The sequence below is a fragment of the Hippopotamus amphibius genome, chromosome 9 (assembly GCF_030028045.1).
Source record: "Hippopotamus amphibius kiboko isolate mHipAmp2 chromosome 9, mHipAmp2.hap2, whole genome shotgun sequence".
Taxonomy (NCBI): domain Eukaryota; kingdom Metazoa; phylum Chordata; class Mammalia; order Artiodactyla; family Hippopotamidae; genus Hippopotamus; species Hippopotamus amphibius.
This window is the reverse complement of record NC_080194.1, coordinates 111,318,994-111,336,684: the sequence shown is the minus strand read 5'-3', so window position 1 is coordinate 111,336,684 and position 17,691 is coordinate 111,318,994. Positions and strand designations below refer to the sequence as shown.

The window sequence follows — 17,691 nt, the reverse complement described above, 5'->3', positions numbered from 1 at the left end:
AATAATCTCAAGTATTTTTACAGTATTTTTTTAAATTGAAATAGAGTTGATATACAATATTGTGTTAGTTTCAGGTATACAGCAAAGTAATTCACGTACACACACACATAGTTTTCAGGTTATTTTCCATTATAGGTTATTGAATATAGTTCCCTGTGCTATACAGTAAATCCTTGTTGCTTATCTATTTTATGCACAGTAGTGTTTATCTGTTAATTCCATACTCCTAATTTACTCTTCCCCTCCTCCCTTTCCCTTTTGGTAACTGTAAGTTTGTTTTCTGTGTCTGTGAGTCTGTTTCTATTATGTACGTAGGTTCATTTGTACCCTTTTTTAGATTCCTCACGTAAATGATATCATATAATATTTGTCTTTCTCTGACACATTTCACTTAGTATGATATTCTCTAGGTCCATCTATTTTGCTGCAGATGGTAATATTTCATTGTTTTTTATGGCTGAGTAATATTCCACATCTTCTTAAATCAATTGTCTAAGGTATTTTTTAATCTGGACCCAAATAAGGGTCAGAATTGGATTATTTCTTTCTTAAATTTATTTTAATCTATGAGTTCCTCTTCCATGTGTTTTTTTTCCCCCTTGTAATTTATTTTGTTGGAAAAAATGAATCATTTATGCTGGTTAGTTCCCCATATTTATATTTTAGATTTTGGTGATTGCATGTTCGTCCGCCCCTTACAGTTCCTGTGGTAGTTAGATCAAAAGAGAACTGATCAGACGTGTGTGTGTGAGTGTTTGCATTTCAGGATTATTTCACTGGTGGTAGTGTATGCTTCCAGCAGGAGGCATATAATGTCTGGTTGTCTCTGTCATGTTTTTGCCAGTGTTTCTTTGGGATAGATACCTGTAAGTGGAGTGATGTGTCAAAGGGTAAATGCATATGCTATTTTGCTAGATATTGTGGTTAGCTGTTTTAGATTTCACAAGCAGGAAGGCTTTTCTGAGCAGATGACTCTTTTAAAAACTGATACCTGAACATTAAGAAGCAACACAACATGCAAAGACTTGGGGTCAGAGCATCCTGGGCAGATGGCACAGCTGGACTAACAGAGGTCCTACGTGATCTTTGGGGTAGCTGGAGTTGACTGTGGTACAAGATGAATCAGAGAGGTAGGCTGGGGGCGGATTTTGCCACGTCTTTCATGCACGGATAACAGAATCAGATTTTATACTAAGTTTATTGATAAGCTTTTTTAATACTAGATGTACTAGGAAAGGATTTTAAGCTGGAGAGTGATATGATCTGATGTATGATTTTAAAAGGTCACCTTGCTGTTGTCAGGGCGGGTTATAGTGGGCGGTAGTAGAAGTAGGTAGACTGGTAACAAAATGATTGCCCAGCAAGAGGTGTGATGGCTTGAGGAAGGTCATTGGTGGTATAGTTGAAGAGGACTGTGTGCATTGGGGATAAATTTCGGGAGTAGATCAACAGAACCTGTTGTTAGGTGACATGTAGGGAATGAAAGAACAAAAGGAATCAAGAATAGCACCTGCGTTTCTGGCTTAAGCAGTCGTGTGGATGTGGAACAGTTTACTGAGATGGAAAAGACCAGTGGAGAAGGGAGGCAAATTTGGGAAGTAATTGCATGAGTTGACCTTAATAATCTGAGATGGCTTTTAAATATCCAAGTGTAGGTTCAACTAAGCCATAGGTTATATAAGCCTGCCATTCTGGGGATAAGACGGGCCTGGCAATAATGATGTGGAAGTCATCAGTATGAGATGGTGTTCAAGCTTTAGAGTGTTAAGAGGCAGATGGCTTTCTTGCACAACTAAGAATACACAAAATGAGAGAAAGTGACCAGAAAATTCACCCAGTCTCTCAAAGCTCCACTCTTCAGTTTATGTTTATGAAGCTGGATGCACTCTCTCATCAACGGATATTTCAGTTTTACAGCTGTCTTTCAGAAAGTCCAGCATTCTGTATTACTGTCCTCTGGAGGGGTAGGGAGGTGGGAGGAGCAGATGAAATATTGCTGTCTGAATGTCAGGTCAAAGACACTTTTAAAATTGCTCTTAATTTCAAAAGGCTACTCTTGGCAAGAACTCTAATGATGCAGAGATACAAACTGCATCTTAAATACGTGCATCAGCTTAAGGAAACCTTGCCGACGCCAGGGATTAGTGGTGTTTTAATTTATGGTTTAGCTTTTAAAGAATGCTGCTTCAAATTATGTTGCAGTAAAACCTCTATTATTAAGCCACTTGGCTGGATCGCACCGTCACCTTTTTTTCTCTTTCTTTCTTTGCAGTCATGTTTTCTATAATGAACAGATAGTTTATAATCTAAAAAGAATCAACCAAAATTATTTTTTAAAGAAAAATGGCTACTTTGTAAACAGTGTAATTCTCTGATGAGCATTTTCTGGTTGGACAAACTGTTAACATAACTAGGAAACAGATGAAGCCTTCTGCTTATAGCTGAGATGTTATAATGACATAGTTTCTTTCAAACAAGATTTCCATTTTACTATTTTATCCCTGCATTTAACAAATATTTCTGAGCTCTCTTCATGTGCCAGGCCTCGTCAAAGAGTCACAGATACAGATTTTTTTTTTCTAAATTTGGATATGCTGTTTGGGAAATGGATGTCTTATTGAACAAGGCAAAATCTACAAAAGTAAAATGAACTACTTTGAGAGATTTTTTTATTGAAAAATCTTGGAGAAATGTGTAATCTCATCACAATTTTAAATGTCTTATTTAAATCATAAAATATAAGGTAATAGACAGTAGTTTGTGTTATATCGGGGAAAGCATGTGATCATCCCTTGTCTCTGGTAGGAGACCTGTAATATGAAGTACTTGGGCCTTTGAGGATTAGATCACATGGTTTATTAAATTCATCTCTCATTTGTCCAGAGAGTTAATGAAGTATCTTTCTCTTAAAGTAGGAAAAGGGGTGTTTATAGAAAATAGTATACTATTAAGATACAAAACAACTTATAGAATAATTATTTGATTAAATTTTTAACAGTGTATGTTTAGATACATTTATATAAGAAGAGTATGGACGGCTACATATCAGATCATTAGCAGTGTACTATTTGGGAGAAGGGGAGGAAAGGCTTGTTTTACTTTTCATATTTCTGTGTTGTGTGAATTGTTGCAGTGAGCATGCATTACTTTTATAATACAAATGATTGAAATGAAATCAGTAAATGGAGAAGGCATGCTTTCCTATTCAGTAAACTATGTAATGTCTGAAAAGGCAACTTTTTGTTGTTGTTGTCTTTTTTTTTTGATTTATTATTTATTATTTTTTGCTGCATTGGGTCTTCGTTGCAGCATGCGGGCTTTCTCTAGTTGTGGTGAGCAGGGGCTACTTTTCGTTGTGGTGTGCGGGCTTCTCATTGTGGTGGCTTCTCTTGTTGTGGAGCACAGGCTTTAGGTGTATGGGCTTCAGTAGTTGTGGCTCGTGAGCTCTAGAGCACAGGCTGAGTAGTTGTGGCACACGGGCTTAGTTGCTCTGTGGCATGTGAGATCTTACCAGACCAGGGATCGAACCTGTGTCCACTGTGTTGGCAGGTGGCTTCTTAACCACTGCGCCACCAGGGAAGTCCCTGTCTTATTAATTAGAGTAAGGTTTTCTAAAATGTACGAGTTTTAAAAATAATAGTAATAAGCCCTCTCCAAAAAACATTTGGTAAGAGCTAGCAATATGGCAGCCTAAGATAACCTCCAATTCCTTCAGAAACAAGCACTTAGAAGTAAATGTTATGGTAAACATCTTTTTGAGAGAATAGTCAATCTGTCAGATCTGTATGGGAATTTCTTAGGGGTTAGAAGAAGGGAGATGCCCGGTGGTACTCCGCAGCTCCAGTAGAGACAGGATGTGGGTGTAGAGACAGAAGACTAGGCCCTTTCACCTTTAGTGAAAGGATGAATTAGGAAAAAATTCACACACTGACACAGAGTGGCACTGGGAGACTTATCCCTTACCTCTGCTCGTGGTAAAAAAGTCTCCCAGGGCCTAACCCTGAAAAAGGGTCAGTGTTAAAATTTAGTAGTACCTCAAGGTCACATAAATGCCCAGAAGATGTGAAATTGATAATACACAGTGACCCTGGGTTAGTAAAATGCCTGGGGCGCTCAGATACCATTCATATCCTTTGCCTGGATTTCCTGGACGTGTATATGTGTGGAGAGTGCAGGGGGGTCTCTCATAGTCTCAGGTGGGAAAGGTGTGTAAGCTTTGATACATTCCTGAAATGTACTGGTGTAGCCTGGGACAAATTACTTATCCTCCGTGAGCCTAAATTTCCTCAGTATTAAAATTAGAATAATATCAGTTTAATAGACGTGTTTTGAGAATTCAAGGGGGTAACATATGCCTGGGTTCAGTAAATGTTTAGATCACTTTCCGTCAAGCACCTTATTTAAAATGAATCAATAGAAGCTGTTTCTCTATTATATTGATTCACTGCTCGTCTTGTAAAATATTTCTCTGTTCCATTCCCTGTAAATTAACATGTAGTTTAGCTTCATTAGGCTTAAATGGGCCTATATTTGCTAGCCTGGGAATCTTAACCATCGTTATTTGCTTACTTGTTTGTGAAAATGTGTTTCGTGTTGTAAACATCTGCCTTATTGAAAAGCTTTCATAACACAATGCATTTGTAAATGAAATACCATCTTTGTATTCTCTGCCTAGCACTGCACCTTGAGAAGAGTAGGTGCTCAGTAATTATTTGTTGTCAAATGATTTAAAACTCTCTTTCCGTTAGCACTGTGACTGTCTACAGTGCTCAATCCTTGCAGGATGCATCTTGCAAAACAAATGTCTTAGCATAGCCTGCCTCTCTTTCTGCACACAGACGTAAGGAATATTACCAGCTGTTCATGTGTGTAGCAGTACCTACCCAATGGTTATCAGGTGGTTCATAATCGTTAAATGAAGAGTAGAAAAATCCTGAAAAATATGAATGAAATTTTGTATTAGATCAGAAAAGAGTTCTGGAGTTCAATGTCATAGAAGAATATGTGACTTGCTCTTTAGAAGAGGTTGGTTGAGGGTACAGAGACGAGCAGGGCGCAGCCCCCGCCCACTGTGAGCTCAGGATTTAGACACATCGTTATGCCGGTTATCTGATGAGAGAGATGCACAGGAAATGGTGAGATTGGGATTAGATGGGACAGCGGTTCCTGGCCAGAGATCAAAGAGATGGTGGAGAATTTAGCCAGGGAAAGACCAGATGCTCAGTGGGGCAGTCTGGTAAGAAGGCCTTGCGTGCTATGCTGAGAAACGTGGGCTGGGGGAGGGGTGGGGGCAGCTATTGAAGCATTTTTAACATAAATGAGTGACATGTATTGCAGCAAAAAGTCATGTAGACAACACTTCTTCTCTCCTCAAACTATCAGGGACAAAAACAATAATATCAGGAGTCTTTTGACACCCAGTCTAAGTAGAATATCAAGAGCCAAAATACTGCTCTTCCCACAGACTTTGAATCCCCAGGTAAACTTGCTCAGCAGCCCGTGAGAAGACAGGATGGCCCACATCTTGTGGAGCAGTGTGGTCCATCCAGAAGTCACCAGTGTAATTTGTGACTTCACCACAACCGTGAAGATGTGTAAGTGGTCCTGCTCTTTCAGGAACTTTCTTTGGGTCCACTTGTCACTCCTCAGCCTGTAGATTCTGGAGTGAATGCTTTCAGTTGCCACATTGTACCCATCTGCTTTCTTGAGGACACTGTTTTTCCAGAGTTGTCAGGAAAGAGCTTGGTGCTGGTGATAAATGGGCTGGGAGTAGGAGTGCCGCTGGGATGAGAAGGTGGCAGACAGCAGTGATGTGAGGGAAAATGAAACGTCTTTAGACAGTCAGAGCAAGTGTGATCAGGAATCAGGTCTGGACCAGTCATCAGTGGAGTGGACGGGAGTGTGGGGCGAAGTGAAGTAGCCCATGTAGAGGGGGAAGGACCGGCGTGGCGGGGCTGAGGAGCCAAACTGAGGGGGGAGCTCAGGGAGACCATTCACTGAGGCTGGTTTCTACCCTTGGCAGTTCTGTCATGGCGAAGGCTCGGGCTCCGTGACTGGCTCAGGAAGTTACCCATACTGCCCAGCTCAGAGGATTTTGTCTGGCTAAAGTGAGAATTTTTATGTGAAAATAAAGCATGCAAACGTACAAGGAAGTATAATGTGAAGGCATAGTGATGACCTGTGGCAATCTCTCTCTCATTTCCTTTCCAAACCAGACCTCTCCTTAGCACTTCATGCTTTATTGTTGTTGAATAATCAATATTGAAGTATTTTCCAAAGCCACTGTCATGAATATAAGATCTGACCTAAAAACCTCTGCTTCAGTGAACTCAGTTTTTAATTATTAAAAATAAATTCCTTTGAATTAGCCACTGTCTACATGGTTGTTGATATAATCTGTCCCTCATAAACAGTATTTAAAGTGAAGTAAGGTTCATTTTTATGACTAATTTGACTTACGAATAAATCATTTTCATGTTTTTTTTAATACATTTGGGCAAGTTTAGTACAATTTTTCAGCCACGCTTTCTTAAAGATTTTTTAAACTATTATTTGCTTTTTTTATTCCGCTAAAACCCAAATTCAGTGTAATGAATTCTATAAATCAGAAGGGTAACAGAGAAGCTTCTCTTATTTATTGTAACTAAGCTGGGTCTCCTCTAGTTTATGTTCAGCAAAGGTCATCTGAGTGTAGTATGCTAGTAGTCTTTGAACAGCCATCTGGATAGAGGGTTTTGCAGAACTCATCTGAGTTTTCGGCCCCTCCCAACTCTGCCATCTGTGGGGTCAGGGTTGCTCTGCAGTGCTCATTGTGGGCTTTTCACTTAACGTCATTCTGTCCCCTCCAGTGTGTGTGTGTGTGTGTGTGTGTGTGTGTGTGTGTGTGTGTGAGTGAGAGAGAGAGGGAGAGAGAGAACCTCTTTTTATTTTAGTTATCCCTTACTTAGTAGCAGCATATATAGACTATTCAAATCTTTTTTCAAGAAAGTTTGATTTCTTGGGTATTTAGAGAGCCTGCAAAGTTAAGATAGTCAGTATTAAAAATTAGTCATTAATCACTTATCACTATGTAATTTACCAAATAGAGACTTCAGTTATGAAACTTTTGGGTCTTATATGCCTGGGCTGTCAGAGAGAATTCAAAAGACTTAAAAACTAATTTATCTTACTGCATTTGTACTGAATGGGAATTTTTATAGGAGTAGACACATGTAGGTGTGTGTAAAGGTATATATCTATATGTACATATATGTATATATATGTATGTATATGTATTTCTACAAATGTATTTTCATTTCGGCATGATGCTGTGTTTATAGGTATCCACATACAAAATGTATTACAAAGTGATCTCCTTAAAGAATAGTTTGAAAGAGATCCCTATCTGGCCCTTTACAGAAAGCTTACCAACCTCAAATCTAAATTATGCTAGAAAATGGGAGCTCATCTTATTTTCCCAGTCAATATATTCATTGAATTTTTAATGGGTGTCAGATATGCCTCCATTATTGTACTAGGGGATTATAATACCATGAGAATCGATCTATTATAGTGCACAAATGAATCTGAGTGGAAAGATATGTTACTGGTTCAGATTTGTTATTGTGACTAGACAGTGTAGATGGTGACATAGCACAAAAGCACAGGTACCTGAGCCCCAGCTTTGTCAGAGTGCAAAGAGCACTGGCCTGGGAGCTCAAAAGTGCTGTCTTTGTCACTCACTACTTGTATGAGTTTCTAGGAAAATTTTATCATCTTTGTATTACTTTCTTTTTTAAAAAAATATAGTTTTAAACCCAGACCCCCTGCATTGGGAGCGTGGAGTCTTAACTACTGAGTCACCAGGGAAGTCCCCGTATTACTTTCTTTAAAATGTGGATTGGATTGGATTGGCTTGGTTTGGCTTGGCTTGGATTGACTTGGATTGGCTTGGATTGGCTTGGATTGGCTTGGATTAGGTTGGGTGACATTTAGAAGCCTTTCTGGCTCTGAAGCTCTTGCTCTGTGGCATTCAAATAGATCTGTAACCGTCTCTGTCTGTTGTAATGTTTCCACAGGGTGTTACCTACTGTGGAGAGAGTTCGGCAAGCAGTCTTACTATGGCCAACGTGCCCTGGCATGAGGAAGTGGTGCGCTTTGTCTGTGAGTTGGTGGATCTGATCCCTGACTATGAAATTGCCTGTGAACACGAGCATTCTAACTGCCTCCTGATAGCTCACAAGAAGGTAAGAACAACTCAAACATATGTTCTTCCATCACAGTTGTCCTTCCTGCGCCTTCCTTCTCTCTTCTCTTTATTTTCCCCTCCCCTTATTATAGCAAATATCTGCTTGTTTGCTACCTTTCCTAAATCATTAAGAAAGCCCTGAATTCTGTCTGTTGGACCCATAAACTCTCTTTTCTGGGTGAGATTGCTGTTTCCAGCCCTCACCCAGGCACCTGAAGTGCTTTCGGGCTTGTAATTGGTGCGTACCAAGAAGCAAAACAAAACACCCTTGTAATAACCTCTAGTCCTTTACCAGAATGACGAGGGAAAGTGAAAATAGTAAACAACCCCATATGAGTGTTTCTGACTGTCAGAAGAAATATTGAGGTGTTTATCAAATTTTAGATCACTTTGAATCTTGGCCTCTACAAAAATGTTTCCAGGATTTTGGTTTTCCTTTTTCCCCTTTTAGTGTTTTTATTAGACAGAACAAGTACCTGAATTTAATGCATTTTTTAAGTAAATAATGCCTAGCAAAGGAAAAATTCAGTTTTTAGTAGAGGTAGGCCAGTAAAAAGAAAAAACCCAATCAGAAGGCCAGTGTTAGAGTAGTGATCATAATGATATGTCCTTACTGAAGTATTTATGTAGAAATAATATAGTATCTGGGATTTGATTCAAAATAATATGAAGTAAGAAGTATGTGGGTGTGTGATTGGGTTGAGCGTTGTTGAGACTAGACGATGGATATATAGAGGTTTGTTGTACTCCTCTGCCTAGTTTTCTGTTCAGACTCTCCATTAAAAAATGATTTCTTAAAAAAGTGGACATGGTTGAACCTTGAAAACATTATTCTAGATGAAACATGGACACAAAAGGCCACATAATGTATGATTCCTTTTATACGAAATGTCCAGAATAAGTAAATCCTTAGAGACAGAATGTGGTTTAGTAGTTGATGGAGGTCGGGGGATGAGCAGATTGGGAAGGGATTGCTGATAGGTATGGGATTTCTTTTTGGGGAGATGAAAATGTTCTGGAATTATATAGAGGTGTTGGTTGCATAACTTTGTGACTATACTAAAAACCACTGAATTATATACTTTAAAAGGTTGAATTTTATGATTTGTGAATTACATCACAATAAAGATATTATCAAAAAAGGTAATAAAAGATGAGCAACCTTTTCTTATAAAAATGCTTTTTATGCAAGTAAAGTCAGGCTTAATTAATTTGAACATGCATCTCACTTTTACCTCCCCGACAACCTAAGTGGCTTTCTGAACAGTTTCATGGGTTAATGACATTTAATAGTATTAGAATCACTCAATTAAAATTTCACATGGTCTAGTCTCAAACAAACATGAGGTTAAAAGGCCCTCATGTCTTGGTTACAGTTAGATTGTATATATCTGACCTAATGATCTGTCAGTCTTAAATATTTAGACAGAAGAATATGTTCTGGGAGCATTAAGGAACAAAGAAATGAAGGCACCTAATATTTGAAATGTTAATTAAAGTAGCTGTAAAGACAATTAACTTACAAAGTAAATCTTAAAAATTAAAGCCCAAAAAACTGAATTTTATTTTCTAGTTCTTTATTCATTGCTTTTTTAAGGTAAAATAGTACCTTAAAAAAAATGATTTGGGCTTCCTAGGTGGCGCAGTGGTTAAGAATCTGCCTGACAATGCAGAGGTCACGGGTTCGATCCCAGCTCCAGGAAGATCCCACATGCCACGGAGCAACTAAGCCCGTGTGCCAAAAAAAAAAATGATTTGATTGGAGGGGCAGTGCTCTGGAAATAGTCCTGACAATGGTAGTAAAGTTCTCTCTTCCTCCATAAAGTCTTCAGACCATAACCAAACAAATCTTTATATAGTGTAGATCTCTGCTGCTTAGATGCCTTCAATGACCTCCCATCACTTTTAGCATGAAAATCAAAATCCTTAATGTGGTCTCTAGGGTTCTATGTGATCAGACTCTGTCTACCTCTCCAGCTTCTACTGGAACTCCTCTTCCTTCTCTTTCTGGACTTCTTTCATTTCTCAGCCACAGTAGGTCTTATTTTTCCTCCAATTAGGCTGGGAATTTTATACTCTTTCTCTTCTTTTAGTGGGTGCACTAGAAATTACTGCATTCATCCTTGACTAATCAAAATACTTTTGCCCTCTAACTGTGCAAAGCAAGGACTTAAAATACAACCTCAATTTTCGCCTTCCTAGTATTATTAATATCCCTGTTTTTTAGATGAGAAAACTAAACATCGAGAGGTTAAGTAACTTATTTAAGGTGAAACAGCCAGTAGGCTGTAGAAATGAGATCTGAACTGTGGCACCTGACTCCACAGGCTGCATTTTCTCCCTTCGTCCCCCTAGATTCAACATTCACTGATGGTTTTGCCTGCTCAGATTTTTCCCTTGATTGCAAAATACTGTTTTCTAACTTTGCCACTTCCTCCATATTTACTCTCAGCAAACTCCCTCTGTTTACCCCAATTTATATATATTTATTTGTTATCAATATGGACTCATGAATTTCTGTTTTTTCATTGGTTTATAGTTAATTCATTACCATACGTAATTATTTTGAACCACTGTCCTATATTGCCTGATTTTTCTCTTTTCTCCCTCACCCCCTTTACACCTCTCTAAACTTCGTCTTGAAAGTGACATTAATAGTATTGACTTTTAGAGGTTATTGTCAAGATTAAAGTTCACATATTTAAAGTACCTAGAAGGGAGCCTAATATAAAATCAGCAGTTCATAAATAGTAGTTGTTACTGCTGCTTGTATTGGCCTGCCCCTATCCACAGAGAGCTCTTAGAAGATGGCCAAGCAAATTACTGAAATCTAGTGTGATGAATGCAATAACAGACATAGGTACAAAGTACAAGCCAGACAGAAGAGAGTCTGAGATTGACCTGCATTATTTCTTTAATGTTTGTTGAGTATCCAGGTGTGTCAGGCACTGTGCTGAGTACTAAGAACATAAAGATGAGTTTAAAAAAATGATCCCTGTCTTCAAGAATGGTCCCACAAAAAAGACAAATATCTAAACAAATAAATGCCCCAAAGGTGTTTTTCAGATCAATGATGGATGAATAGAATGGAGCCCAAAGGGGGCGTACTTGGGACTATATGTTACTATCAGGAGAGGTTTTTTGACTGGATCTTAAGTGATGGCCAGGAAATGGTCCATGGGGATGTGCGAAGGCATGGTGCATTGGAACAACCCCAAGTAATTTGGTGTGGCAGGAGGTCAAGAGAAGAGCTGAAAGAAAGGAGGACGACTTGGCAGGGACAAGATCACTGATGGCATTGAATGGTATCCTAAATGTGTTTTTTCCTATATGGTGTGGGCAGGCACTGAAGGGTGTTAAGTAGGAGAGTAACACAGTCAGATTTGAGTTTCAGAAAAAATTTCTCTAGCAACATTATAGAGGATGAATAGCAAGACAGAGAAACCAGTTAAAAACCTCTTTGTAAAAGTCCAGCAGTCGGAGGGTAAAATGCTGAGGGTCTGAAACAAATGGTGTGAAGGAGGAGAGTGGAAAGGGATGGTCTTGGTAAAGTATTGAATGAAGGCTGTTTCTTAAAGAGTCTGCAAGTCAGGCATGACCCCGTGGTTAATGACTTAGACAAATGTGTGGTCATGATAGTGTCTTTCCCTGAGGTCATTCCGTTTGCATATTATTTTTTTATTAATTAGCTTGGGGACATGGGCTAGGGATTGGATTAGTTCACTGCAAAATCAACAAGCAGGCCCAGTAAGGATATAGATATCAGATGGAGTCTGCAAGAAGAGAGGTTGTGCTTAGAAAGCATGGTCAGTGAGAAAGGTGGTCAAGGTGAGAACCCCAGAATGCTCACCCTGAGGCACCCCCAAGGCAGAGGTCTTTCACGTCCTCATTCACGGTCTCCTAGTGCCTCGGTAACTTTTTCACAAGAACTGTAGGTCGAAAGAAATACCTAGCAGTTCCATCTATTAAGACATAATTGAAAGAAATGTAACATAACGTAATGTTGAAACTGTGAACTCTCCTGAGCTGCTGATTTACATGGTACCCAACAGATGTCCAGGATCACTGTGTTTCCCCCCAGAATTTAAAATATCCCGGTGAGTATTCTCCACTCACTGTTTGGGAACCATGGCTGTAAGGAAACAATACAGAAACTGATCCAAAGTGAAATAGGAATCTCATTTAGATTATTCCCTATTATGTATTTTTTTGGTGCTTCTTTTTCTTTTCATTGTTGACACTGAACTGTGCAGACCTCATAATTTTCTAATCACTCCCTATTCTCTGTTCTTGTAGTAATGCCTAGTGAAAGAAATGAAAATACAGCTTCTTATGAAGTAGCCACTTCTTACACCTGGTCAAGTGGCTCTTTCTTTTGGCTTACAGGCTGGGAAAGGTCACCTGAAACCAGAAAGGTCAGAATCATCAAACAACTATTTATCATTCCCTGTTTTCTCAGGAGATTGCTCACTTTCTGCTAGTAATCCCAGGGCTTCTGAAGGAGAGTACAAGCTGCAGTTGCATTGAAAGACTGCTTTCTTATTGTTATACCAGAAGACAGCCACCAAAGAAAACGGAATACCATGTCTTTTTATTTTGAAATGATTATAGATTCATAGGAAGCTGCAAAAATAGTACAGAAAGTCTCAGGTACCCTTTACCCACTTTTCCCCAGTGAAAACGTCTGTCATGACTGTAGGACGTTATCACAACCAGGAAATAGACATTGGTACGATCAGTACACCTTATTCAGATTTCACCAGTTTTCATCTCCTTCATTTCTGTATGTGGAGTTCTTTGTCATTTTATCATACGTAGATTCATATAATCACCACCACAATCAAGTTACAAGACTATTCTGTTACCACAGAGATCCTTCTCATGCTGCCCCTTTATACCCAAGCCTGCCCTCCACCCCCAACGGTCCATAACCTCTGGCAACCACTGATGGGACTCCATCTTTATAATTTTATGATCTTGAGAATCCCTTGTAAACAGAATCATAAAAGTGTCACCTTTTGAGCTGGCTTTTTTCACTCATCATAATGCCCTTGAGATTCGTGGGACTCACTGCACATGTTAATATTTTATTCCTTTTTTATTACTGCTGAGTAATATTCATGGTGTGGATGATGTACCATGGTTGGTTTAACCACTTACCTACTGAAGGTTTTTCGATGTTACAAATTAAGCTGCTTTGAACATTCTTGTACAGATTTTTGTGTGGACATAAGTTTTCATTTCTCAGGGATAAATGCACAGGAATATAATTTCTAGGTCATATGGTAAGTGTATGTTGTGGGTTTTTACAAAAAAAGAAACTGTCAAACTATTTTATAGGCTGGCTATGTACTGTTTTACATTTCTGCCAGCCGTGCATGAAAAAGCCAGTTTCTCTGCATGCTAACCAGCATTTGGTGTTGTCATTTTTTAGGTTAGCTGTTCTAACAGGTTTGTTGTGATCGCATTGGGTCTTAATTTGCACATCATGAATATGAGCTGTCTATTTAGAGCTTTGATTTTGTTAATGAGCATTTTATAGTTTTTAGCATATAGGTCTTATACTTTGTTAGATTTATACCTAAGTATTTTTCTGTTTTAGCAATTATAAATGGTATTGTATTTTAAATTTCAGTTTCACATGTTCATTGAATTCTGTAGAAATAGAATTAATTTTTGTATGTTCATCTTATATCCTGCTACCTTGCTGAATTCACTTATTATTTATTATTAGTTGATTTCTTGGGATGTTCTGCATAGACCATTATATCTTCTGCAAAAGGGACAGTTTTGTTTCTTCTTTTGCAATCGGCATCCCTTTAATTTCCTTACTTAATTACATTTACTAAGACTTCCAATCCTTTATTGAATAAGAATAGTGATTTTGGACATTCTCATCTTAGAAGGAGAGCATTAAGTCTTTCACTGTTTAATTTTATGTTAGCTGTAGGTTTTTTATACTTGCTTTTTTCCAAGTTGAGGAAGTTTCCCTCTGTGTCTAGTGTTTTGAGGGGTTTTATTGTGAATGGGTGTTTATTCATAATAAAATTATAATCCTTTTTCTCAGTTGCTATGAGCATGTGATTTTTTTCTTCTTTTACCTGTTAATATGATGGATTACATGGATTTTTGAATATTGCACCATCCTTGGGTCCCTGGGATAAACCCCACTTCATCATAGTGTGTATTTCTTTTTTATATATTGCTAAGTTCTTTTTGCTAGAATTTTTAGAAATATTTTTGCCTCTGTGTTCATGAGGAATATTAGTCTGTAGTTTTCTTTCTTTTTTTCTTAATACTGTCTGATTTTAGTATTAGGGAAATACTGGCCTCATAAAACAGGTTGGGAAAGGTTTCTTCCTGTCTTCTGGGAGGGATTGTATGGAATTGGTGTTTAATTCTTTGTATGTTTAGTAGAATTCTCTAGTGAAGCTGTCTGGGCTTAGAAACTTATTTTGGAGGGAGTTTTTAAATTATGAATTACATTTCTGTAATAGTGACAGAGCTGTTTAGATTATCTTTCATCTTGGGTGAGATGTGGTAGTTTGTACTTTTCAAGGAATTGGTCCATTTCATCTAAGCTGTCAAGTTTATGTGAGTAAATTGTTCATAGTATTACTTTATTCTCCTTTTAGTGTCTGTACAACATCTTGTTTCATTTCTGATTTGGTTGATTTGTGTCTTCTCTGTTTTGTTTTTGTTAGTTTATTCAGTTTGTTGATTTTATTGGTCTTTTCAAAGAACCATCTTTTGGGGACTTCCCTGGAGTTCAGTGGTTAAGACTTTGTCTTCCAATGCAGGGGGTGTGGGTTCGATCCCTGGTCTGGGAGCTAAGATCCTGCATGCCTCATGGCCAAAACACAAAACAGAAGCAATATTGTAACAAATTCAATACAGATCTTAAAAATGGTCCACATTAAAAAAAAAAAAAAAATCTTTAAAAAACAAACAAACCCCCCCCCCCCCAAAAACAAAGAACCATCTTTTTGTTTCACAGATTTTCCTTTGGTTTTTGGATTTCAATTTCATTGATTTCTCCTCTTTATTATGCCCTTCCTTTTGTTTACTTTGGGTTTCTTTGCTTCTTTTTCTTGTTTCTTAAGGGCTTCAATTACTGACTTTTCCTCTTTTCTAATGTAAACATTTAATGCTATAAATGTTCTTCTTTGGCCCATGAATTACTTAACAGTTTGTTGTTTAGTTTCCTAGTATTTGGGGTATTTTTTTCCTGTTGTGTTTCTGTTATTGATTTCAAGTTTGATTCTGTTATAATCAGAGAACACACTCTGTATGGTCTTGGTTTTAAATTTGTTGAGGTTTGTTTTGTGGACAAGGATGTTGTCTATCTTGGTAAATGTTTGGTGTGCACTTGCCAAGAATATACATTGTGCTGCTGGTAGGTGAGTGTTCTGTGAATGTCTGTTTCATCCTGTTTGTTGTTAGTGGTGGTGAATTCTGTGTCTATCAGTTTTTAATTTACATATTTGGCAACTGTGTTGTTTGGTGCACACACATATAGAATTTCGGTATCATCTTGGTGGATTTGACCGATTTTTCATTTATGTCCCTCTCTGTTCCTATAAATTTTCTTTGCCTTGGAGTATACAATATCAGACAGTAATATAGCCATTTCTGGTTTCTTTTGACTAATGTTTGCATTATATATCTTTTCCCATCTTTTTAATTTCAGTCTACCTATATCATATATTTGAAGTGAGTCTCTTAGAGAAAACATACAGTTGGCTGGTGCTTTTTTAATGTACCCTGCCAATCTCTACAGGATCTCCACTGAAACAATGCAAGGGGGTTGGGATGGCAGGATTTCCCACTGCACCTTCTCTGACACCTCCCCAACAGTGGGAGGGGGCGGGTACAGCTCAGTGCAGCTGGGCAAGTGTGGAAATCTAGGGTTCCCACTAGGTGTTTGCTGACTGGGGTGGGCTTTCCTCATGAAGCCAGTTTTCCTCTTGGCCTAGGGTGGTTATCATGTAAAAATTTTTTGTCTTGCTCAGCTGCCCTTTTCCTAGTCCCTTGGCTAGGGAGAGCAGGCTTTATTTGAGGCTTAATTTTTTTTTTTTTTAATTGTTAGTGCTCATTGTGTTTCTAGATTGTGGGCTTTACCCGGGCTTCTGAATTCTCACACCCAGTCCAAGATATATGAGCCAAAATTAAAAGGGAACGCGTCACTATGTTCCTTAGGTTCTGCAGTCCCTAGTGAATCTGCCTTCTTATCTCCACCTTTCAGAGTCTTCTTATGTTTGTTTTATATAGTATCTAGGGGTTCTACCTGTAGAAGTACAGTTCTTGTCCAGAAACAGAAGTCTTATGACTTCACAGTTTTGACGTTTATAGTTTTTGTTTACTGTCTCCCCAGTGAACAGTAATAACCAGTCCACTTGGCACTGTTTGTTATTATTAGATTATTTCCACATAAACTCATTTTCTTTGCTTATGTTAAGAGTGTCACCTGGTATGGCTGCAACATGGCTACCTCTGTTGTGTTACTGGAAAGATTTTTCTGAAGCTTTAAGAAAAGATCTTTTCCTAATCCTAACCAGACCCCATCAACTCCCATTTAATAACCAGGCTAGCAATTTACAGATGAATGCCTTTTTAAGGGTAGTAAAAGCAGAATTATAACCAAAAGACAAACAAAGGAAGGAAACGGAAAAAGACAAAAGCAAAATCCACAAAACAGATCATTTCATCTACAAATAATTGAGAGTGGGCATTGACTATTCAACATCCTCATTGTTTTTGCTGCCAATTCCAAGTTTATTGTTTCTCTGCTGTATTTTTGAAACACATGACATCTTACAGAGCATGCAAGAGAAAAACCTAAACATTTTATTTCGTTTTAATGGCCTTCACAATCAAGTCCTTTCAGCTTCATTTCACGCCCACTCCCTGTGCCTTTACTAGGCATTGCCATATTGTTTCTTTCCTCTATGTATTTGGCAGAGGTATCTCTTCTGCTAGACCTGCCCTCTTACCCCACTTCACCTGGTGAATTTCTGCTCTTTAAAACTGTAAAACAAACCTCCTTGGGGACCACTGCTCTCAGAGCTGTATGCACATCTATAACGCTGGTTTCTCTAAGAAGCCAGGATTCTTGGAACACAAGGACTGTCATTCCCAGCACTTCCTAGAGTACCTGGTACATAATAGATTCTCAGTGTTTGTTCAGTGAATTAATAAGCTCTTCCCCTTCATTTTCTTTCCTTATTCATTGTCTTACCTTCTGAAATCAGAGACATTGTTCCATCTTCCTTGCTGATTTTGGTACCTACCTACATTCTTCCTCATCGTTTATTTACTCATTCATTTATTCAGTGAATATTTATTTTATTGAGTTTGCTGTTTTGTAGGTCATCAGAAACTTGCTAGTTGTTAAATCCAATTGTTTTCCCATTCATTCTTTTTTTTAAAAATTTATTTATTTATTGGCTGCATTGGGTCTTCGC

General features: G+C 38.2%; 1 protein-coding gene across 2 annotated transcripts in view; it reads left to right on the top strand.

The window, feature by feature from the left end:
• LOC130861656 (S-adenosyl-L-methionine-dependent tRNA 4-demethylwyosine synthase TYW1) overlaps positions 1–17,691 on the top strand; it is a 179,959-nt gene that overhangs the window by 121,874 nt on the left and 40,394 nt on the right. For both annotated transcript variants that reach the window (XR_009055602.1, XM_057750717.1), the window contains exon 15: positions 8,058–8,225. Coding sequence is in view for 1 of the 2 variants with exons in the window: in XM_057750717.1 (XP_057606700.1) it covers positions 8,058–8,225 (168 nt within the window). In the remaining variant the exon portion in view is untranslated. The remainder of the gene's footprint in view (positions 1–8,057; positions 8,226–17,691) is intronic.